Source organism: Oculina patagonica, chromosome 3 (assembly GCF_052425735.1).
Source record: "Oculina patagonica isolate OP01 chromosome 3, crgOcupat, whole genome shotgun sequence".
Lineage (NCBI taxonomy): Eukaryota > Metazoa > Cnidaria > Anthozoa > Scleractinia > Oculinidae > Oculina > Oculina patagonica.
In genome coordinates, this window is record NC_135760.1 from 2,593,520 (window position 1) to 2,619,033 (window position 25,514).

The 25,514-nt window shown below is 37.3% G+C and overlaps 1 protein-coding gene across 3 annotated transcripts; it reads left to right on the forward strand.

The window, feature by feature from the left end:
- The first annotated feature begins 343 nt into the window (after positions 1–343).
- Positions 344–23,821, forward strand: LOC144646122 (A-kinase anchor protein 1, mitochondrial-like). 3 transcript variants are annotated; one of them, XM_078505646.1, is made up of 7 exons: positions 344–695; positions 4,536–4,617; positions 6,047–6,165; positions 15,052–16,215; positions 20,457–20,524; positions 21,254–21,384; positions 22,130–23,821. In XM_078505646.1, the coding sequence occupies exons 4-7, from the start codon at positions 15,062–15,064 to the stop codon at positions 22,187–22,189; spliced, it is 1,413 nt and encodes a 470-aa protein (XP_078361772.1). In that variant the 5' UTR covers positions 344–695; positions 4,536–4,617; positions 6,047–6,165; positions 15,052–15,061; the 3' UTR covers positions 22,190–23,821. The 3 variants fall into 3 exon arrangements, with proteins under 3 accessions (XP_078361772.1, XP_078361773.1, XP_078361774.1); XM_078505647.1 differs by having other exon boundaries at positions 4,536–4,599; XM_078505648.1 differs by lacking the exons at positions 344–695; positions 4,536–4,617 and having other exon boundaries at positions 5,840–6,165.
- Positions 23,822–25,514: the final 1,693 nt, after the last annotated feature.

The window sequence follows — 25,514 nt, forward strand, 5'->3', positions numbered from 1 at the left end:
TTAACTCGTGTAGTAAGGAAAACATGTCAATTGGAGAATTAATCGAGCGAATATTTAGTTTGCGCAGTTTGACGGGGGGCTCAAATATGACTTTTTTTTTAGACTGTTTTCTTTATTACGGATCGCTTGACTTTTAAATTCATTGAGACCCCATGGCTTGGACGCTCGTCCAAAACGTTACAATGACACTTCAAGAAAAAATGTCGTTGACAAATATTAAATCAAATTCAAACTTTTTGGCCTTAAAGGGCCCGATCCGCCATCTTTGTTATGCGCGTGGGTGCAAACTCGTGTCCTGCTGCATTATGGGATAGAAAACATAGTTCTCCTCGCGTGGGAGTAACACACGTGGGCGACGAAAAGAATATCTCTACTCATGAATGAAAATTGACAGAATTTTACTCTCAGAAGGCGTTGTAGGCTTCGAAAAGATGCTTGCTATGGCATGATTCGTGTCTTCATGGGTGGAATTGTGCCGATTTTCACTCGCGAGAGAGATAGTGTCCCAGACTCGGTTTACTACTGTGTGACACCGCTGATTTATATTCCACCGGCAAATTTGAATTTGTTTCGCATTTGTACGAAGGAAATGCTCATTGATCACTGATTGAAGTGATTCTTGTGGTTTTCGAGCTGATCGTTCGAGGAGAAGCGTGGCTATAAGAGGAGTGAGCGAGAAAGCGAAGAATTGACAAGTAAGTTGTGACAGAAATTTTTGGCGCTCAAAGAATGTGCGAATGATCGTAATATTTCTTGAGAGTCAGTCTGTTTCGTTTTATATTTCTAAAACCGACTTGTGTTTGTCACAGAACAGCGTGCTTCTATTGACTTTTCGGGAAATTACTTGGAAAATCCTAAAAAAAGAAAGAAATTCGTCCCCAAAACAAAAGCGACATTTCTATGGATATGACAATAAACATGCACAAAGTACAAAATGAGAATAGTCCAGCGGAATTCCGGTGAAATTTACAGAACTTCTGCTTCGAAAAGTTTGTTTGTAGTTAGTTTTTATCACTTCCTGCCGGCAGTTGTTAATTTCCTGGCATTTCGTAAGACTTGTTTGAGTATAAAGTTTGATTAGATATTAACCCTGAATATTTATGAAAAAATCAAATGATATAATAGAACAAATCATAAAAATTATTTACATTTAAGTTTAAAAGTTGCTTTAATATAAAGAGTGATAAACTGTCTTCTAAAATCACATGCTTAATGTTCAGTTAAATCATGTCAGAAATAAAAAAAAATATATAAATATAATTGACCCTTGTAATATTGACTGAGTAGGAGATGATCAAAATTACAGGAAGACTTTTGGCTCAAGGCCATTAATAAACATGCAGATTGGACCCAGTGTTAGTAGTTATAAATGTATGATGACCAGCACCTTAATTATGCCTCTAGGGTTCTTTGAACTTAATGATCATGTGTACTCGCCAAAAGAGTACCACTTGGGTTGAAAATAAAATTGAACATGACAGCATGATTAAATATAACAGACACTTTTATACATGTACACCCTATTTGATAAGGCCCTGTCAGGGGGGTTCCCGTGTCGCTTGTCTAAATTTAAAAATGTGCCGTGTCGCTGTTTTATCGCTCTTCATGTCGCTGTCGGTAATTAAATTGAAGGAAAATTGCTTGTTCTTGTTGGAATTTAAGTTTTTTCATAAGGGTTGTCATTTGTCGCAATTTTATTAATATGCTGTCGCTAATTTTTGGGCCATGTCACTTGTCTGAATTTACCCTGGCAGGGCCTCTTTGATGCTTGTTCAGTTGATATGAGTGGATATTTTACGAGTTTTGTAATATTTGTCCGAGTGAGGAAAAATATGAGAAATGTGTAAAATGACCACAAGAATTATCTGTAAAAACATTAGACTCCCAGTTAATCTGGGAGGGTAATGACATAGACCAGGATACTACTTGGCATTATTAAACTGTTCAATCTTGAGGTTTCTTTTGACAGTACTGATAGTTAGCAAGGGACAAAATACACAGTCAACAATCAAATTCAATAAATGTCACAAGGGAGCACTCTGATCACCTAGGTACTGGCTGATTTATAAAATTATTATAATTATTTGCTGTTTTTGTTTAAACTTTCTTGGGTGTATACAACATGTGAGCCAAAAAATCTTTAATCCTAATACAAACAAACCAGGTTGTATGTTTAGTTAACACATATTTTTGCATATCTTTATATATATGTGTGTTTATCAAAAATTGTGTGATAAATTTTGTTTAAACTTTCTGGCCAAATGAAATGCACTCGAAGGGCCTTTCACTGACTCACAGTACAATGTAGGTGCTAGTGAAGCTAATATAGATTGTCAGCAGTCATTTACTGGGTTATACGCTGTAAATACAGTCATGCATGTTTACCTTAGATCCTTGCCCCGGGTAGGGGATAGGGCTGAACATGCATGTTTAAGTCTTTATTTATTAGCCAAGGGCCCTCCTGGGATTAGGAGCCTTAGCTTGGGTTTTGAGAATGAGAGTATGGATTCACCCTCCGGGCTGTCTTAGTAGTGAAATAAGTTGTCATACTTTACATGTTCTCTTGACCTTATATGACAGCATGACATAATAGTGGAATAATAACTTTTTTAATCAACTGAGTGGGAGTTTGTTGGTCAAACAGGAAGATGTTGTGTTTTATTATAATTAAGGTTGCATCATAATTATAGATGAAGAGCAGTTAGTTCCTTGACAAGTAAGTAAGTTCCTCCTGAAGTTCCTTGTAGTCAGTTCATAGAGAGATTAAGATCTTCTCATCCCGCCCAACCAACTTGCTCTGTACATGTAAGTGTTCAATGCAATGTGGCTCTTCTTTGTAAGTTATGTGATGGTTAAAAAACTTAAATCTAAAATTTGTTGGGCACATGTTCAGATGTTCATTAATGGGCCTGTCCATTTCACGAGTTTGAAAATATTGATTTCGAGATAAAAAATTGACTTTGACTTAAAACTTCAAGTAACTATAATGTTTGAAGCCTGAAAACACTTCATTTAGCCTGAATTGCACTCTCGGTTAGCCAGTTTAACACTCCACCTAGCCTTATTAGCATTAGGCTTGTTAAGTTAGGGTTAGGTTTAAGCAAGGGTAATACGTATTTCAGTTTTATCCTCATAAAACTTAAAGCATAGCTTTTTTAAAAAATGAAATTTTGATTTAACTTCTACTCTTACTTTAACTTAAAATTACCTAACTTGAACTCAAAATTCAAACCCCAAAATCTAACTTGAACTTATAAATTTAATACACTTTTCATTAATACATATTAATTTTAACATGTTAGTTTGGTGTTCGTTAATGAACAGTTAAGGTGTGTACATCTGTAAACTAGCGCTTGACAACTTTTATGGATTTCAGAGCAGCTGCAGTGGTTTACATCAGTGTTCAATTTAGGTTTTTTGTAAAATTATAAAGTTCTGCAAAAATGTATACTAAGTAACATTATATTACCCCTATCACTGAAATTAAAATCAAGTCAAGTTTCACCTTAATTGCACCCTTAGGGGCCTGTCAGTCACATATCATTGACAGTGAGTTCTTTTAAATCAGTGACATCATTTCCAAATATTACTCATATAATTATCTATATGTATCCACTTAATATAGCAAATTGTCATTTTTTAACCTTCTACTGGTGTATCTAGCCCAAATTGTGTGTAATTTTATCAGTACAGAAATGTTAAAATTTACTTAATATAAAATTCCCAATGAATATAATATTCTCTAAGTCCTCCCACTTTAATTTAAATGGCACTATAGACACAATCTCTGATGCCACCTTTTTCTGCCCACGCCTAAAGTGCCTTATTTTAAATTCCAGTTTTTTTCTCCTTTTACTAGACATTATTTATTTTCCGCTCAATATCATTTATTTATTTTCTGCTTAATATAATTTACATGACTGAACAGTGTCACATGAAATACTTATGATTAAGTACTGTACTGTGTTTTTTAAGAAATAGTTTTATGAGAGTTTAAATATTTCAGTCTTTTCTAATTTTCAACATTTTGAATGTATATAAATTATTAGACTACTTATTATTTTATCTCAGTCAACATTTTAATAACAATATAATATATTAATTAAGTTTCTCACACTTTTCAGATTTACCACTTGTAAATTGTGGGTCCTACTCATTTAGTTGCATAATATTTTAAAATTTCACTTTCACACAATTTATCATCTTGTTTATTATATAAACAGATATAAAAATTACATTTGGTTTTTCACTGGTTTGTCGCACACTCATGAAAAATGAACAGTTCATCTTTATCATGAATTTGCCATCTTCATTATTTATTACACAATATGATGCTTCGACATTGCAGATCCTTCAAGTATGCAGGACATGTGTCGCATATGAACCTAGTAAATGGCCTAGCTCACCAAGAGTCTCTCGTAGCTTTGTGGTTAGAGCGCCCAACCGGTAGCTGGGAAGTGAAAAATTAACCATAACATGTCCTGCATGAAGTGAATATATAATGACCATATTTTGGAATGTTTTTTTTTTTTCAGATACAGATTAAAGTCTCCAATACACTGGGTACTCTGCTTTCAAAAAACAAGGATTTGAGATCAGGTGGACAACTATTTAAAGGTACAATAATATTACATGTAGGGTAAAGTCTGCACATGAGCCATGTAGTGGCCCATAAGGCCAGAACTTATCCAGACTTTTCCATAGCATTTAGTGACCCTGGATGGAATGCTAGTCCATTGCAGGGTACTCCCCAGCAGTAAATTTGCTGGTACCTATTTATTCACCTGGGTGAAGAGAGGCACTATGGGAGTAAAGTGTCCTGCCCAAAAAGTTATGCAGTGGACCGCCCGATCCAGAGCACTAACCATTAGTTCTCCGCGCCTCCCATAACATTACACGTACATGATGCATCCCTGGATGGGATGCTAGTTAATCACAGTTACATGTATTCCTCAGCATTGGTCAAGTTGCCTTAACAATTTGATGCTACCATTAAACGTCCTGGATGGAGAGGGGCACTCTGAGAGTTAAAGTGTCTTGCCCAAGAACACAACACAGGGGAGGGGGGCTTGAGGTATTATCAGAAGGATTTCTGGGGGAGGGGACTGGGGCTTTTTTTAGTTCCCCACAGGGTGATCAACATCAAATATCTCCTTACTGTATTGATACATCGTTAAGCACACAGGTAATGAGAATATATAAATCATTAATTCGCTTATTCATGTATTTGAGGATTTTTGAAGCATTGTGGCCTAGTGGTTGATTTGTTTGATTATGGGTGGAGAGGTCTGCATTTTAGTCTGTTTCTGGGTCTTCTTGGGCAATATATTTTACAGTGTCTTTCCTCACCCAGGAAGGGTAGCTGGTAAATACTTAATTATTATAAATGGGGAGGCGTTTAATATATAAAAGACTTAAACTGTGAATTAGAAAATGACAAAATTTCAGTAAAGTTTTTTTGTTACGCCAAGACACATAACGGTCTTCAGTAAATTGTTACTCAGTGAAATTAAGTATGTCACAACATTCCGCCATGAAGGAGTTTAAAAAAAAATAGTAGTGTTAACAATTATAATAAACTATGACCTGACTGAAAACGAATGTTAACTTTCAAAACGGAAACGTTTTTAAACAAAATATTTCTTGGAAACGGATAAGGATCGTCCCCTTTTAAAACGAATGCTTATAAATGTAAAAATATTAAACTGTTAAAAACAAAATATCAGTTTATGAATTAAGATATTTCTAGGTTTATGACTAAATATTTCTTTCATATTCTATTTTGTATGAATTCAAACCTCAACTTTTAGAGAGTGACATCGGCGTAATTTGGGTCGTCTTGCAGTAAGCGCGCGCCTCGCGCGTAGGGAGAGAAAAGATCCCCGCCACGCGAGTTCGCCGCGGGCAACTCATGTCCGCCACGAGCTACCAACTGAATGAACTAAACCACGCAAACCCCTGCATGTATATAAACCCACAGGCTACGTGAGTAATTAACGTCATGCGAAACATGCATGCGAATCTGACAAAACGTTTCTATTTTTAGACCATTTTACTGACAAACCATGGTCCAGTTCCGCTACTAAACGTTTGATTACACGACTCGTGTTCCAGAAGATTGTTTCGGGGCGGTGTGGTACGGTGCGGTATAAGGCGACCTATAAGGTATGTTTCAGTTTGTAGTATATACTCTAGAAATGAACTGTGATGTTATGTGAAAAATTCGTTTGAGCTTGCCAAGCTTGGAGGGGTTTATTTCGGCGTTTTAGCATTAGCTAAAAATATCTACTTATTAAGTTCGCCATGCTTAAGGACTTTCAAGTTGTCTAAAACATATGAAAGAATGCGCTTTAGAACTTTAATTTGGTGTATTTTTTTCGTGAGATTTTTTTGTTATGTTTTGTTTTTCTTCGTATTAGAGGAATAGCAAAGGGCTTGGCGATTCCGTCAGACTTTATAAATCACTCGTTAAACATTGTTTAAATGCTTATCTAATGCGGTTATAATAACAAACTTTACAAAGTGATCGCACTTGAGACATTACGCATAGCACGACAAAAGCACTGCGGGATTTTTACCACGAGGAACTTATTAGAAAGATAAATAAACTGCAAGTGACATTGAATTTGCTTCCTTGTTTCGATTCATCACCGCTGCAGACATGTCTTTCGTGGAAGCCTTTTTAAAATCGAGAAAAATGTTATTTAAGTGATTTAAAGAAAGCAGAGCATTTTATGATCGTTAAATGGCAACTTCAGTAGTTTTGCAGAGAAGTGAGGACTTAACAAGCTTTGATGAGGTAAAGTAAGGTAATGTAGTGTAAAGTGAATGAAGTTTTAACAAAAGTTGAATTTCCGCCTAACGTACGGAAACAAACTAATGAACGAAAGCAATTCTTTCTCACCACTTAGATGCTGTTTATCGTAAACTCGCGAAGTTTACCCTTTGTTGTCCTACAATGGATAATAAGACTCGCTTACTCATAACAGTAAACTATGGCAATACAGGAACTAAATACTTTTATCCTTTTTTTTTCTATGAAAAGCGTCTGACAGACAAACTTCCGCCACGAAAACGCAGTTGGTCAAAATATTTGACACATGACCACAAGTCTGTGCCACAAAACAAAGTCGTATACATTTATATGTTTATTTTCATGTAAAGCAAACTGCCGGCATTAATCGAGTTGTTACAGTTTTCGTCTCGCACGAAACTTTTCTGTGGAGTTCACATCGACAATTACAATTTTTTCCCGTTTTCGTTTTGGCACACTTCGTAACTACAGTTTGCAGTTGAGGTTAGAAATATGTTTATCACATGTGATGGATGACCTATTATAATTTGCATAGCTACTACTGGTTAATTTCAATGTTATTATGAATTGTGGTCGATTATTGAGCACGAAGTTAGTTAATTTCTTTTCATTTTTTTCTATAACCATTTTCCGTCTAATAAACTTTATTTTGCTTCGAGTGTTAAGAAAGCATAGGTGCTAATATAACAATTTCCGACGAAAATGATAACTACAACAAGTCACACATATATTACTTGACCTAGTAAGTATATGCAAACTGCATGAAACTGACTTTATCTTAACGAATTACTTGCTACTTCAGACGCCATTCCGGACAATTTTTATTTATTAAACAATAAACAAGTCACGCTGAGTATATTAAAGTAATTCTTCCAAATCCAAAAATATATTTCAAGGTGCTTACTAGTCAAGAAATTTTTATGGAGTCGGATAAAGATTAGCAATGCAAAATTTTCAAGTAGAGAAGAGGAATGAATGAGAACCACGTGCTCAAGGAAGAAACATGTTTTTTTTTATCGACTGCTGTACAAGAGTTTTTGCCAAGCGACCGATCGCTAAAGTTGTATAGTCTGTTTGGATCTGTTGCGAAAGACGTTTCAGTGGCGACCAAACTTTGATCATCAAGGCAACCTCAACGAGATTTGAGTTTGTAAATCTCGTTGTAGTTTTTATTCGTTGTACGTTTACAGGTTACATGTCGCAGACCCTCGTTATCTATTCTGACGTAGTTAGGGTCTTGTGTGGGCGCTTGTAGTGTGCTATTTTTAGATTCCCATTTACGTCATCTAGGTACTGATTATAGCTAATGAACAAAGGCTTGCAGTTTGTAGAATCCATTTTAATTTGCCAAATGATAAAGAATAGTTAAGAAGGGTTTAACTAGATGGAGTGAACCGATAATGAACTGCAAAGTTTAATTCCGTTTGCAATATTGTTACATTGAAGACAGGTGTGAAGCAAAAAAAAAATCATCAACCATTGGAAACTACATTAACATAAACCTAAATTCTCACAATTAGCATTTAAAAAGAATGTATGAAGATCATTAAAGAGAATTTATTTTTCGAACAGATAACAACAGATAAACGGTCCATGATCTAAACTGACAAATTCTACCTCATATTTAAACTGACAACTGACAAAAAATACTAAACTTTTTAGCAGCTGCACATCCTCATTTTAATTCCATGTTTCAGCCAATCAGAATGCGCCTAGTATAAACGGTCGATGCGGAGTGCAAGTTTACGTTTGAAGGGAAACAAAAATTGGTTCAAGAAATCGGCGGTTAAATAGCAGTTGTTGACTGAGTGAAGAAGATCCAAAAAAAAACGACTTTTGGTTCGAATTAACGGGAGTTTCGAGGAATCTTGGGTTCGAGAAACCACCGGGATTTCACACTCACTTTACACCAACGTGTCGCAGATTTTAAATTAAAAAAGCGGTTATAATGTTTTAAACACTATTTTGGATAATTTTATTACAAGATACACGTATTACTGAAGAGAATTTATTATATTTTGTTGTTATTTTTGGGAGAATTTTGATGTTTCCTCGACGCGCGCTGTCGCAAACTCTTTCAGTATTTTTTTTGCGTTTTTCCGAAGCACATGTTTGAAAGCGGAACAAAAAGAGAAGGGAAGTGTTACCAGCAACGTGTGTCGCGTGTCACGATAGGCGTGGGCCAGCGTGAATCGCGTGTTTTTTTTTAAAGTGCGTGTCATGTGAGAATTTAGTGATGATGGCGTGTTCTGTCGGCGGGCGCGTGACCACGGGCGGTCATGTCGTATGATTTCAACCAATGTTGCCCTTACAATCTTTTTTTGTGAGTGACTGTTTTTTCAATTTCTTGCGATTGCTTGCCCAATAATGAACCTACCGCATTTTATTAACCGTGGCTAATATGATTGCGAGGAAATTCGAGGAAATTTTAAAATCAAGTCCTTTTGTTTTTGATTTAATAGAACGAGAAATGATTCCACGAGAGATTCGGATGTAGATATGTCGAAATAATTGATCAAACTCGTGCGATTCTGGCGATTAAACAAGAAAACCAGCGCATGATTTTCTCACGTATTTTAAAGATTACACGGCATGGACGCTCGTGCGGGCATGGTTAGTAGATGGTGCGGGGGATAGCATTTAAACAGCTGCAGTTTAACCATCATTTAACGCCAGTTGATCCCAGGGCATCCTGTCGTGGGAATGAGAAAATCTTCTATTTGTAGAATTTACGCGATATTTGCTGCGTGAATGAGGAAAATAAAATGCTGACAGCAGCACCAAGAGAGTACATTTTCTCTTGTAAAATTGCCAACTGTAACAGGAATTTAATCCCTGACTTTTGCGCTTTAATTGATTGTGGGAAGAAAAAAAAAGGCAGAGGATGTTTTGGGCAGTAACCAAGGAAGTTTATAATAACCCTCTCCTGAGCATTTGGCTAGCGGCGACGAAGTGTGCGAGTTGTTTTAATTACTTGACATGGAAAGCGAACTCAAAACTCATCATTTTACCACGAAAAACGCTAAGTGAAATATAGATCAGATAAATATAGATCAGTTATGGCAAGAGTACTTTCCCGAATCTTCCGCGCCCAGATTCCTTTTCTTCCGTCAAAAGACTTCCTGTTTTTTTCTTTTCTTCCCGTTCCTCCGTTTTTAATTTACAACTACATCTGCACAAAAAATACACCGTGAAATTACCGACGGTTTTGTTAAGTCGACATTTCAGGTAAGTGCGTTCAAATGCATCCACTGGTTTTTGTCGAACTTGTAACAGTGAAAAGGAAAACAAACAGCTCAGCGTAAAACTCATTGCGCTGCGCAGAAAAGAGATAATTATATTATATATAAGTATATTAATGTAACATGTAGCTTACTGTAACCATGTATTTATTTATGCGGTTGTGAATGTCGGGTCTATGCATTCGAGAAATCAATTTCCCTTAAGGCGGGCAGTACGGAAGACAAATCAATTATCTGTGAGATGGAAAAGAAAGTGTTATTTCTTTTGTCCAGTTTTAACGAATAATATCGCCCAATCGTGCTGCACTTCGATGTCACAGTTGATTTCTACCAAACGGAAGCCTTATCAGCAGAATATTGTACTGTAACCATTTACATGTCATGTAAGTCAGTAGTCTTACGCTTAAAGGGACTGTGTCACGGCTGAGTTAAGTTTCTCTTCGCTATGAAACTTAATGTTTGTAAAAAATACTTCTAAGGATCCAAATGACAAAACCGTAGCTTTATTGCAACCAAATGTGTCTCTCGGACGTTATAATTCAAAATTTCAAGCAAACGAGACTACATGTAACTTTAAAAACTGTTCAGCCCAACAATATTTCAAAAACCCATATCGCAATCCATTTCAATCTTCGTCACTTTTGTCCATCCGGGCTTTCTTTCAGTTTGTATTTGCTGTGTTATTGAAATGTCCCTTCACTGTTTTAAGAAGTTATTTTTATATTTCACCGAATTTGATAGTCATTTCCTATGACTAAATTTGGCTAAAATCCGTGACACAGCAGTCCCTTTAAGACTGGTTTTCACTGAGCATAAGTACAAGTAGAAGCATTAGAATAAGCGCATAAAAGAAGAACGAACATACTCATTCTTCGAATGCTGTCTTTACGAGAAATCACCGTGACATAAACATAAGCGTAAGCACGAGAAGAACGAACGATTTGTTTATGTGCTAATTCTTATGCTTATGATTATGCTTAAGCTTCTGCTTCTGCCTGTGCTTAAAGCTTATGCTTAAAGCTTATTATGCTTATCATTATTGTATTGTTATTATTATGCTTTTGCTTATGCCAGCCGATTTTATGCTCGGCCCCATAAGCACTCGTGCTAAATCAGTTACCAAGGGTAAACAAATGTCTTTTTTTACTTATGTCTAGTGAAAAACTCGCCTTCATTGTTGCAGTTGCTTTGTGGTTATTCTCGTTTTGACTGCTTCAATTATCATACAGTCTAGCGTAACAAAAATTTAAAAAGATTAATTCGGAGGGTGTTGGCATTTTAATTGAAAAAAATGGAAGCCTCAAATAACGCAGTAAAAAGAGACTCATTCAAAGACAGTCAAGTTAAATCTCTCTTTTTATGTTTAGGAAGTTTTACCATGCTGTATTCTTGTAAATACCTCAACAGTCAACACTTCTCTTCAAAATGTAAACCCATATGTGGGTGGAGTTTGTTGCGAGGTTTTCGTATAATTAAATTTTTCGGGGATTTGGCGGATCAATTTGGTGTTGTTGTGTCTAGCAGGCCAAAGGTTCTGGGTTCGATTGACATGCATTTTTTTTTTGGTAAAACTTTAAAAGTTTTGATGACATTGTCGCTAAAGTGGCATCGAAATGACATTACGCAAACGTTTTTGTCCACAACCAGTATTTCCGGGCACACTGGTAGTTTTGAGTGACGACGAGTACGACGTTTTTCCCGCCAAAATGTCATGCGTTCTCGTGCGTTCCCTTTTACTAGTAAGAAATCGCGTGCTCGTTATTGTATAAACCGAACTTGGATCTAAAGGTGTAGTGACGCGCCGTTATGTAAACAGGCCGAAGGCCAAGCACCTGCATAGTTCAAAACAGGTGAAAACCAATAATCTTGGCAGACGTTTCCTATATTTACTACTTCAACGACAATCTTGGTTTTTTTACTTCCTCTTGTTAAAGGAATCAGTTACGCATCTAGAAACGTATTACACGTCGAATTAAGGTGTTCTAGACTGTGGAATCTGCTCTATGTCATCTCTTGATCGATGAACAGTATCGCTTTTCGCGCAGTGTTCTTGTGAGTATTCAGTCTTACTTACTTCCCACAAGCCCTGACAGCCCATCTCTTTCGTTAAGCCCGGAGCAAGCCAAGGCTGAGAAGAAGTCGTCTTTAAGGCCATGGCAAACGATGACACATCATTGCTCGTGATGTTTCTTGCCGAGCAAACGAGCAAAACACAAAACAAATGTTTTGTTTCCGTGCTGCACAGACGGGGAAACAATTGTTGCGGACACAAAATGTTTCTGAAAAAAATCAGAAATATTTTTGTGTCTTGCGCGTGCGGGCAAACAGGCAGACATTTGTGTCCGCAACATTGTGTCATCGTTTGCCACGAAAGGCGGCGACTCGACAAAAACAAACACGGATTTATGTCAGGTCTGTTGAGGATACATGACCATATACTATTCCTTATATTATCCTGTGATATCACACTACATAAAAAAGAAGTAAAAGGGGATTAGAAACAAAAGTAGAAAAGTTTATAAATATAGAACTACCTCTTTCAATGGCATTTACTCTGGGACTCGCCATCGTGGGAGGCGCGGGGCTGGAGGCGCTCGCCGAGTCGAACGGCCGGGTGAGGCTGGCCGGGGGCTGCGTGTGGGGGACCTAGCCGTGCCCTCCACAGGTGAAATGGACCGGCGCGGGGGGACCCGGAGGACAGACCAGGGGGGACGCGCAGCACGGAAACGGGAAGCCGGCGAGGGCCACAGGCTCGAAGCAGATTTATTTACTTTTTTTCGACTCAATCGATTGTGACTACTGGCATGGTTGAAAAATGTCTTCAGTTTTGATGTTGCATAATTATATCGGAAAACAAGGAGAACGACATGAAAAAAATGCTCAACAGCTTTCATTTGAATGGTCGCACACTTGGGTTGCATTGACAGACTTATGCAACAACAAACATGACTACATGAAAATATTGAGAAGTAGCTTTCATTCGAATGGCCACATATCAGGAATTGGTATTGTGCATTATAATAAAGAGTAAAACATGACTCAATAGCTTTTAATTTGAATGATCACATATTAGGGATTGGTCAACAGGCTTTAAAGTGAGAACCAAATTGTGCATTATAATAGAGAGTAAAACAAGAAAGAACTGCTCAATAGCTTTTAATTTGAATGATCACATATAAGGGATTGGTCAACAGGCTTTAGAGTGAGGACCAAATTGTGCATTATAATAAAGAGTAAAACATGAAAGTACTGCTCAATAGCTTGGGGGTCAATTTGAATGATCACATATTAGGGATTCAACAACGAACCTAAAGAGTGAGAACCAATTTGTACAAAAAGTACTGCTCCAAAGCTTTCAATTTGAATGATCACATATTGTGTTTCGTAATAAACAGTAAAACATTAAAGAAGTGTTCCATAGCTTTTAATTTGAATGATCACATATTAGGGATTGGTCAACAGGCTTTAGAGTGAAAACCAAATTGTGCATTATAATTAACAGTACTGCATAACACCTAGAGGCTGTGTAGCAAGTGGGAGTTCACCTGAGAGGAAGTGGGGTAGAAAAACAATCAACACAGCTTCGCAACTAGCCAGTTTGTAACCGGTTAATGTTCAATTTGCAATATTATGTTAGTTCATGTAAGTGGGCTACCTGTAAGCTATTTATTCTTGTGGGATGGCTGTAAACTACTTAGTTTTGCAAAGAAAAACGTAAAATAGCTATAAGTATATGTCCACACCATATACAGATAAGTGTATTTTTTTTGGATGTACTGTGAAATCTTCAAGGGAAACGAAAACTGTTTCGAGAAATCAGGGTAAAATTACAGTGTTCGGTTGAGGGAAGGGAAACCCCTTTTTGTGCGAGAAATAGGATTCGACTTATTTTTAAGGAAAGTAAGCTACCTCACTGCAGTTTTTTTGTTGTAGCAAGCACTTGAAATGTTTGACAGACTCGAAGTTCAAGCAATAAAGACCACGTTTTATGTGTGTTTTATGCAATGTATTTCCGTATAAAATCCAGCAATAATAAGCCCCAGGCATATTATTGCTCAAAAGTCGTTTCGGTGGGCTACTGACGGAGGAGAAAAGGAATTGTGGGTTGAGGTAAAGCTTGGGTTTTACACATTTGAAAGGAAGGTTGCTACTGAAAATTTGAAACTGTCAAGTCAGGCCAAGCAAGCTTGGTTGGGAACTGACTGTTACATTAAGAGCATGCGTTCAAACCTCAATCCCCCTGAGGCGAGTCCAATTGGTCATACGCGAGAGCCACTCTTGATTAGTTAGTGCGCATGTCACAGAAATCCTTTTCGTGTCGGGATAGAACAAACTACTATTTCGTAAGTCTACTCGGGCCGTAAACTCGACAGGCGAAAAGTTCTCCAGTGGCTACGTACACTTAGACCAGTTCAGAACGAATAAACTTAAGCAAGGTAAATTGCCTTACGTACTCTTTAGAACCGAGTATCAGACATAGACGATTTTCCCGTCTACTAACGTTTGGCAACAGGTCTAAACATTTCAATAATTCAACGACGTGTTACTTCAGCGGCGCTTCATCGCTTGAGAGATTTAGTTAGATTAGTTCAAACTGAGCCAGGTTGAAAAAAAAAACAACTGAAATTGTGTTTTCGGAGTCAGAAGTGAGTAGTTTAATTTTTACGTTAGTTCGGTATAGTAGGTTTGCTCCGCAAACCGAAATACGTGCACGACGAATGCCAGCCACAACAGCCTGTGTGAATTGTATGAAACGAACGAAACGCGTCTTGTAGGCTCCTTAACGGGTTATACAATAACAATTGATTCTTTAAAATATATATATATATTTCCAAGTAAATGTAATGCAATTTAAAAATCTTTCAATGTGATGTCTACTCATGAGTCAAGTCCGTTTCACTTACGAAACATCTCAAAGGTCCACTGTGCCAATTTCGTTTCGCATTGTCCTTCCCTTTACCAGATGCTAAGTTTTCTTCGTCCGTTCCTCCTTAGGTTGGCCGATATGCAGTTTTCAATGAAACTGTTCGTTTCCTTGGTTCTTCCGGCTGCCATCACTATAATTGTAAGCTTTCTGTGGCTGAGAAAGAAGAACAAGGAAGTTGAAGATCTTGAAGAGCTTGAAGGCGAACATGTAAACAGCGAGGACGACAGGGAAGGGAGCGCGGTGGAGCACACTGTTGTAGAGAAAGAGATTAGCGAAGTAAAGGAAGAGATTGTGGAGGCAGACGCTTCAGATGAACAGCGATATCCGTTGGAAAAGCAGCCAAGTACAACGGAAAGCGTTCAGCAAGCAGACTCTGGAATAGAAACAAAGCCTTCGACGAGTTCGGAACTCAAAGATTTGTCAGGTGGCGAAGAATCGACCAGCGAGGGAAGTGTCGATAGCAGCACTATGTTGAGCTTCACGGAGGGCTTTAACAGTCATGGAACTCCACCTCTGGGCGAGGACAATGCGAAGTCTCGAAAAAGCCTGCAAAACGGTGAGAAAGACGTGTGGGAAATCGAGTTCCCTCAGATCTTGTGTGGAAGGTTAATAGGACGGAAGGGCAAAAACGTACGTGTCATCTCCGAGAAATCCGGTGCGAAAATTCGATTGATTCCTCAGTCGCCCGGCGAGGTTTCCACTCACAGAATCATCTCAGTCACAGGGACTTCTGCACAGATAAAATCCGCGCTGGATTCTATACACGAAAAGTTTCCATGCGTGCCACTAACACGGTTAAACTCGGCCTTAAACGGCGTACCGGTAAACGCTTGCGTGCAGCCAATGGTGGCCACAGCTGCGATGCCTCAGCAGGCATTGCCTTTCGTTCAAGCGATGCTCCCAAGCGTTGCAAACATCGATGTTGTAGTTACAAGCGTTACGGATGCTGGCCATTTCTTTGTGCAACTGCATAACGATTTCATGCAGCGGCAGCTTCAGGACCTTCATCAGAACATGATGCAGTGTTACGGGCAGGGAACAGCGCCTCTCATCCTGCCTTTACCACAACCCATTGTGGTAGGCTCGTGTTGTGCAGCGCCTGCTTACACGTATAATGGTTGGTATAGGGCTCAGGTGCTTGGACCGACAGCTAATCCAGACGAAGTAGAGGTCAAATATTTGGATTATGGGGGATATGGCAGAATTGCTGCATCGAGTCTTCGACAGTTGAGGTGAGAATGATACTGTGTTTTGCTTGTTGTTACTCTTAACACTTTTACAGTGCGACGCGCCTTACCGTGGCCACCCAACAAACTTTTTTTATAAGTGTGCTCTCGTAATATTATTATGTGTTTGACGAACACGCCTCCTTGCAAAGTTGAATGTGATCAAATAGATACTTGTTACGTCGTATTTATCAACAAAACGCAGTGGAAACGTAAACTATCACAAGACTGATGAAACTTGTAGGAAAGTTTGTTGGGTGGCCACAGTAAGGCGCGTCGCCACTGTCTGAATTCGTGTTCAAGGAAGTGTTTTTTAACCTTGCATTTTGTACGTGATCTGCGCGATTTTGTCATTTTTATATTTATTGTTTCTATCCGCCCGTTCAGTGAAATTGTGCACGTATTTCTTTGATAACACACACACAAAATCAATTTCATGTTCTATTACTTAAGTAGGATGGCTGTAAAGTACCTCGTTTTGTAAAGAAAACCGAAAAAAATTGCTAAGTACATCGTCCAAATAATATACAGATAAAAGAACGTACAGTGAAGATGACTGAAAATGTACTAAAAATACAATTGTAAACGGAAAGCGCCGACACCGGTTTTAGAACCTTTGATAGCGACTTTTAGCCGGAATAAATCAGACCAATGTAATTGAGTTTAAGCTTCAGAGAGGTTATGCAGACTCAGAGAACCGCAGAAAATTCACAGATTTATCAAAATAAAAATTTGTTATTATCGTCTGCGTTCAACGCAATTTTTAAACCTTTTTTAACCTTTAATTTGATATAGGGTCACAATAAGGTATTTCTTTTGAGCAACAAAGTTTAAATTTAGGTCTTAGTTTATAATGCCTTTCATGTCTTCTTACACAAAATTGGCAATTGCTTTTTTTAACCCTCGCTTTGAGGGAAGCAATTTACCTTAGTGCCATAACTCAGGAGTTTGGGTTGTCTGCGAAAGACAAATTGCTTATTTTTCGGTCATTAACCGATAACGTGTTACGCCTTTTTCGTCTTGTAGTAAATTTTATAACCTTTAATTTGATATAGAGTTTAGGTTGGATATAATGCAATTCGGACGCGCTACCGTCTATTAGACAGAGACTTCCTTGAGGCTAGTCGCAGTAAAGTATTTTTCGAGAAAAAAAGTTAAAAGTTTCGGCCCATTTCCGCCATCGGGGTAAAGACCAAAAGGAAGGAAAGTTTAAAGTTTGCCCTTTATTATCCAGTTATTTGTCTTCTTACAAAAACATTGGTAATCGCTTTTCTTAATCACTCGGTTCGAGGGAAGCAATTTTCCTTAAAAGCAGCGTGCCATGTTATGTCTGTGTTTGAATCCTGAAACAAAATTGAATTTTACTTTTAACAGCTAAGCTAAGAAAGGACAATATTGCGCAACTTAAAGAATTGGCAACTTGGGTCCCATTTTATGCCGTGTTTAACAGTAGCATTATATACTTGGGCGCAGTTATCTTTAACGACTCGGAGTACTGAATTCGTTTCAATTCGATCGAAAGTGAAACAATGCGCTATGCTGGTCAAAAGAAAAACATTCCTAGTTAATTCAAACAAAAGTTTTGTTTCAGTTCAATTTTTAAGCGAACACTGATCACTGTTCTGCTCAGTTAATAAAGTAATATAGTAACAGGTTGGTCGATATAGAATGTTAAAGACTTCCCGGGTAGAAGAATTATGCCTTGGCGATATTTCGAATCGCCACGTATAAACTGAATAAAACTTTGATGATATAATTTGAAAAAAGAATACGGTTTTTCATAACAAAACAACAACAACAACAACTCAACCACTCAGAGTACTGAATTTGTTTCGATTCGATCGAAAGGAAACAACGCGCTATGCTGGTAAAAAAAAAGTCCTAATTAATTTTTGTTTGAGTTCAATTTTAAGCGTACACTGATCATTGCGATTTTGCTTAGTTATATAAAGCGACAGGTCGGTAGATGAAGAATGTTAAAGACTTCCTGGGTAGAAGATAATTATGCCTTGGCGCTATTAGAATCGCCACGTACAAACTCAATAAAACATTGATGATATAATTTGAAAAAAAAAATAAAAGCATGCGGTTTTTCACTACTCCTTGCAATTAACAGTTTTTGTTTGGAGATTTTAAGTCTTTACTCGCCTACAGTATGTGCAAATCACACCAAAACCAATTATTTTACATCGTAGTGAAAACTGGTGTTATAAAGACACGAGATAAGTACTGTCACAGTTAATAGATGCAAACTCCCAACAGCATTTTGTCAGACTTTTTTTAAATACTATATCAAGTACAACAAGCAACGTCTCGTGTTTCCTATCCGCGTAATAAGTATGGCGAAAGAAAGACATATACGATTGTGGACGTTAGTCATAGATTGATAAACGCATGTGAAATTATGTCAGAATGTTTAATATACCGTATAAAGGATATTTAGAGGTTGACATAAGTTGTTTAGTGAAACTGCTCAAGTTAAAAGGAAAAATTTTGAAAGAAATATCGATGTCGGTTCCGCACATCGCCGAGGAAACGTTAAGTAGTTCATGTTTTAAAACTTCCATAAACAATTAAATCTTTTTTTCCCCTGCTGTATAAATAAGAAACGTGTCATTTCTGTAACAGGAACAAGATTGCGAAAGCCGCAGAGGTGGAAGTCGCATACTGTATTTCGTGCTTTGAATAATCTTTTGATCGGTTTTTTTTTTCCTGCTGTATAAATAAGAAACGTGTCAGTTCTGTAACAGGAACAAGACTGCGTAAGTCGCAGAGGTGGAATTCGCATACTCCTTGCTTTGAAACACGACAGTTTCAGTTCGACGTAGTTTTTTTTTACAATATTTCGCAACTTGTAATAAAAATTCAAGTGTTTAAGTTAAATGGGGGTGGGTTTATTTTAATGTTTTTCTTTGTTTTCGTTTTTCTTTTTAAAGTCGGATATTCTCCGCTGTTTTAATGTGATCACTTCAAGTTATTTAAGTGTTGGTAGAATTAGCACTGCGGTGCTGACTGTAGACAATGCAAATGAGCAAACAAATATTGCAAAACCGAACATACACTTGTTAAAAATCCCAACAGGGGAGGGGGGGGGGGCTGGGAGGCTGGCCAGTTGGCTGTTTACAACTGAAGCGCGTTCGAGGAGTTGACTTCTGAAAACAATTCAGTTCAAATTCAATTAATTACCGTTGTTTTGTTTCTGTATCAGTGATTTCTGTTTAACAAAGGTGTAAAAATGGTTATTTAAAAATACTAGAACGTGAACGTTTGACGCCGTTACATGCACAAAAAATAAGAAAAGATGGATGACTAAGTCCTTTGATATCGCCTTTGACAGGGATTTGACGCGCGGCAAAGTTATTAGATTAGCGGCGAATGAAAGGTACCTTTGACACGAGTCAAAGTCACATTTTACGGTACCTTTTTCTTTAATAAACGTCAAAGGCGTGCTATCTTTGATCAAAATCATAAACGGTCTTTGCCGCAATCAAAAGTATAGTAAAGGTTTAGCAAAGACGGGTTTACCACCTTTATCCCCGAGTTAAAAGGCGATTTTTTTCGCGCAGTGCTTCGATTAAAAGTGACTCGACTAAAGCAACATTCGAACGGTTAAAGAGTTGTATTGCTCCCAAAAAGAGTGGCTCTAGCTATAGAGCGTGCATTCTTGACGTCGAGTCATAAGTATCCACTGCTATATAAGGAGAATGTTTACATGTTGGTGAATGCAAGGGTGAACCTTACCCCGCGCGTTTCGAGACACAAATCCGCTTTTCGTGTGATTGGTGAAACCGGAATGAAAATTTCGATCTGGTAAGCTATCGAGATGAACTCGGACTATGTGCTATATAAAAGCTTCAAGAAAGAAAATCGTTCGGTTATTGGCTAATCCCCTCTTAACTCTAAAGGCGGGGTTTGGTTTTGTTGCATTGTGATTGGCAGATTATTTACGTTTAGGTTGTTGTTCCTGATCTTAATGTTTGTTTTATCTGCGTTGAGAGTGTGGCTTCACATTGGTCAATGTTTGATCATTTCTTTGTCATGGTCATTTAATTTAGCTACAGTGCATTTCTCTTGACTACATTTCTTTCCAGTACATCTCCATTTAGTCCAAATTCATTTTTCAGTAGCTTTTTTGCGTTTGTGTCAACTAGCGTCGTTTTAAATGTCTTTAAAACAGACACTGCTGTTTGATTTGACATGTCACTTCTCTTTTTGAAGTTTTCATTTAATTTTTTGTATTTTTTTAGGGCTGACTTTTTAACGCTGCCCTTTCAAGCAATCGAGTGTTACCTTGCGAACGTGATTCCACTCCAAGGTAGGTACTAATTAGTAATACTTTAACCGCCGACTGGTTAGCTCAGTTGGTAGAGCGCCGGACTACCGTGCGGGAGGTCTCGGGTTCGAGTCCCAGACCGGACCAACACTCAGGGTCTTAAAATAACTGAGGAGAATATGCTGCCTTTGCAATAACACTGCAAATGGTTAGATTTCTGTCTTCTCGATAAGGACAATAACCGAGGCCCCTCCTTTTTTTTTGCGCGGGGGCAAAAAAACCCTTAGGGGGAAGCGGGGGGGGGCGGGCGCCCGGCGTAAAATGCTCGGAGATATTAGCTATATTAAAAAGCTACTCTACAATCCGAGGGTAAATAAAGTATTCACTTCACTTCACTTATTCTATGATTTAAAGAAGCCAAGTGAATTGTTTCTTCTCTGTTTTAATTTTTTTATTATATTTCACGTAGTTTGGTGGCCATTTTCTTATGTTTAAATTTGGCTAAAATCCGTGACGCGTTTCCTTTTACTAGTAGGTCATTACTTGTTTTATTTCTACTCTTTCCTTATGTCGTTCGTTCGTGACATCAGGCCGTTCATTCGCCCGCTAACTCGTTCTTTCGTTCGTTCGTTCGTTCGTTCGTTCGTTCGTTCGTTCGTTCGTTCGTTCGTTCGTTCGTTCGTTCGTTCGTTCGTTCGTTCGTTCGTTCGCTCGCTCGCTCGCTCATACTATCAGTCTTTCATACACTCATCTGTTCATTTGCTGTTTCAGGAGACACGTTTTCAAGTGTGGCCAACGCTGTGCTGGAAGACTTGACAATGAATGCTCTATTGACTGCTCGTGTTATTGGCCACAGAAGCGGCTTGCCGTGTTTGGAACTTTATCTCGTACAAGGCCAGCAGGTATGATAGCAAACATGATTATTACATTTTCTTGGCGGATTAATTTGGAATAAGTTGTCTCGAGGATACTGGAACGAAAAATAAAGCATTTCCTTATTCCATTGATTTCCCGGGTAAGTTCCTCAAAGTAGGATTGAGCTAATCAGGAATAGGCATTCACTCCAAATTAAGAAATAGAAAATATTACAGCGCCAATGACAGGCGTGCAACAAATCAAGAACCCAGAGGCTCGTGCAATTTTGAGAACTTTCAATACATCAGTGACCATCTATCGAAAAAGCACGAGCGGCATGCGATTTTTTTAAATTATTGTCAACAAAAGTTTACTGTGGATAGTTCAAAGGGATGCGAATTTTGTTGTTGCACGTTTGTTACTGGGGCTTGATGTTTGGTCTAGTATACAATTTGTTTAACATGCGAAAATTTTTAAACGTTATCGGTGTTTGTTTTCTTACTTGCTTGCTAGTTTACTTGTTTGTTTTTTGTTTGTTTCTATTGCTTACTTGCTTGATTGATTGTTGTTTGTTTGTTTGATTGATTGTAATGTTTTATTTTTTTTTTTTTTTTTTTTTTTTTTTTTTTTTTTTTTGTTTTTTTTTTTTTTTTTTTTTTTTTTTTTTTTTTTTTTTTTTTTTTTTATTGACTGATTGTCAGTAGTTGATTGATTGCCTGTTGTTTTCATTGATTGATTGATTGATTGACGGATTGATTGATTGATTGATTGATTGATTTATTTATTTTACAGACAATTCTGATTAACAGAGAGCTGGTAAACCGCGGCTTAGCTCGCTGGGCAGAAACTTGAGTACAGTGTAAGTTGACTCACTTTTGTCTTGGCTAAATGGAGCCGCAAAAATTGCTTGTTCAGCGATTTCCTGAACAAAGATGGAGCCAGCAGTCATACCTAGTTAATATGTGGATTTTAAATTTGGTATGCAGGGAAAATGAAATTAATGAAAGGGAACTTGTGAAAGTATTTTGATTCAGATGGTCATGAAAAGAGAATGAATTGCCAAAGGCTTATTTCTAAGAAATCGCTTAAAATAACTTTGGTAGATGGCTTAAATTTATTGTAAAGTTGAGAGAATGTATGATATTGTGAATATGCTATGTTTGTCTTCAAAATGAAGAGGGTTATACGTATATGACAAAGTTGTTGCTTTATAAGTTCTTTCGTAACGAAAGGCTAGCTCAAACTGACGTACAGATCAGTAAAAAAAAAATGAGGTACAGATCAGTTGAAAATTTAAATTGAAGGGCCAAAGGCTTCAAAAATGTATTTTGCCCCAGAATGTTACCCATCCATTTTACGCTATTTTCCATTTTGTCATTGAATTATATGATTTATAAGAGTTGATTTTTAATTATTGATGATTTTGATTTAAGAAATTGTAGAGTATTTTATTAGAACAAATGGCAATGATATTTTAGCCAAAATGAAATTCACCAACGTTATCAAAGCTTTGAAACAGAAATGCTTAAATATATTAATATATGACAACATAGACAATTTATTCATTCCCAAAACTGCTTTAAATAGCGGTAATTAAATTCAAGTATGCTTGGCTTTATAACGTACATCATTTTAAAAGGAAACGATCAAACTGAAAACGACGTTTATTAAGAAAGCTAAGAATTTGCTGTGGCACTCGATCGCAGATAGCTATTGTGGTATCTTAAAAAAATGTTGCCTAGAATACCACTTCAGAGAAACACATTGTACTGTCGTCGGTTTATGATTATTGACAGTTTTTGGACGTCTGTGTTGGCTTTCCAATCTTCTTTACCAATAAGAGTTAGTATAATATAATTGTTGACAGGCTTTTTGACGACTCTGTGTTGGTTTTCAATCTTCCAAGCCAACCACGTTAGCAATATAGTTTCTTGACAGTTTTTCGACATCTTTTTAATGGGTTTTCCAATCTTCTCAGCCAATCACAGACTCTCCTCACTCGCTGATTGATGTCATCCGCTGGGGAGACCTGTTATTCGACCATACTGATGACGTAGCTGAACAGAAATCCATATAGTGTCTCTGATTGGTTCTTACTTGCGCGCGAAAATTCAGAACCAAGCAACAACCAATCATAGGCACCACACGGATGTCGTCAGAGCTACGTCATTAGTAAAAAAAATGTTTCGGATGGAATCTTGGACGAACGGGTGAAGAATTGAGCTTGCAAATTCAAGAAAGAAGTCTGTTTATTAAACCTGTTATCGCACTTCCATTTGCTTGGGCTTTTACAGTTTCGGTGGTGTTAGAACGACAAACGATAGACTGCCACTAAAACCTCGTCAATTCACACGTTTTATGTAAACGTGCAGTCGCATTCACTCAAAGAATCAATGAAAATCCCAGACAGCTTACGAAGTCCGTGAAGAAGCCTTGTCAAAACTTATGTTACTAGTAAATGCTCAAAAATTTGGTCAACATTTTCATTTTCATTTTCAAGTAGTGATATTTCCTCTGTTGGTGGTTGTTTTTTTTGTCAATATTGTGAGTTATAGAGCTTAAAATATCAAGAAAACACTAAGCTTTTATCGTAGATATTTTTATCCTTTTATCTTTTTATTCCCAGCGATGCGCCTTACTATTTGCGAGATTGTGGTTATCCCATCCGCTTAATCTAGAATTAGGAGAAGATCAACTCTTAAAGTAGCTAGATAGGTCGTTTACTCAAAATTAGGTAGGTGTCCTTCGCATCCGTATTAAAAGTTGACCACAAATGAGAATCTCGCAATTTCATAATCGATCAATATGAAACAATTGCGAAGGACACTCAGACTGGGATCAAAACTGAATTCCATAGAAAACAAAACGTTTTTCTTTTTAAATGAAATTGTTAAATCTGAAAAGAACGTAGAATTGCCCAACAAAGGCCGGATCAGACCAGAACTGGAGTCGGTGAGGGTTGAAGCGAGTTTAAACACTCATTCTCGTTTGACGTCGTGGAGCAGGGCTCGAATCCTAAAAAGTCGTGGGGAGCGTATATTTTCCTGCTGGCAAGAAACACTTTATGCACACTTGGCCGATGGGCAAGTGTGCAGGCAAGTCGTCTGCTGTCTTAGTCATAAAAAATGAAACTAAGACAAGTATAACTGCCCAGGGCAAGCAAAATTTGAAAGACACTGCTTGTCCGAAGTACTAGCTGGAATTCATGGTTTTTATTTTCAAATTCGTACTTGAAATACCTCTTGTGCAACCAACTCTCGACTCTCGTCTCTCGCTCTTGTCAGATCCAACCTTATAAATCGCTAATAGTGTAGCGTGTTATTTTCTTTTTTGTTTGTTGTTTTGTTTTTGTTCTTTATTTACTGATATTAAAATTACTTAGCATCCAGTAGCGTTTGGTTTTCTTTTTTTCCAGCTTTTTTTCTTTTCTTCCTTTTTTTTCATTTGTTAATTTTATATTTATTTTTATCTGTTTTAGTACCGTCTCAGTTACCTAAATGAAAATCATAAATTACTGTAAAAGCTTTATTAAGCACTCTCTCTCTCTTTAAAGCCTCCGTCTGGAATATCAATTTTTAATAACCCATCCCCCTCTCTTCTTCCAGGGTTAATAATGACAATTTATAAAAGAGCAAACAAGGCAATTTACGCTTTTAAGGTATTCATCCAAGACATTTACTTGTTATTGTTGCTATGCTGTGCGAACGTGTTACCAAACAGTACTTAAAAATTAAAAAGTCCACTTTATTTCCTTTATATGTACCCTAACTGATACACGTAAAATTTGAAATAAGCTCCGTTCTCTACTAAGCGAAAGTCCCTCCTCAAACGGTCATAAAAAGAAGAAAGCCCCCAGAGGACTTAATGAAGCTTTTACTAACAGTAATTTTAAAAAAGTTCAAAAGTATTAGTTCAATATATATTTGAAATTTTCGTTAGCATGTTATTTAAACACAATTATAGTTATATTTAATTTAGGTTAATTAATTTTTCGAGTCTGCTATCATTTCTTAATTGTGAAACTGCAGGGCAGGTATAAATAAATAAATTACTCAAAACCAAGATCAATTGTCACTCAATCATTTCTCTATCCGTTTACGGCAGAAATAACGTTCAGTTAATTATGAACTCGAAAAAAAACCGTGACACTGCAAGGCAGCTAAAAAAGTTAACTACA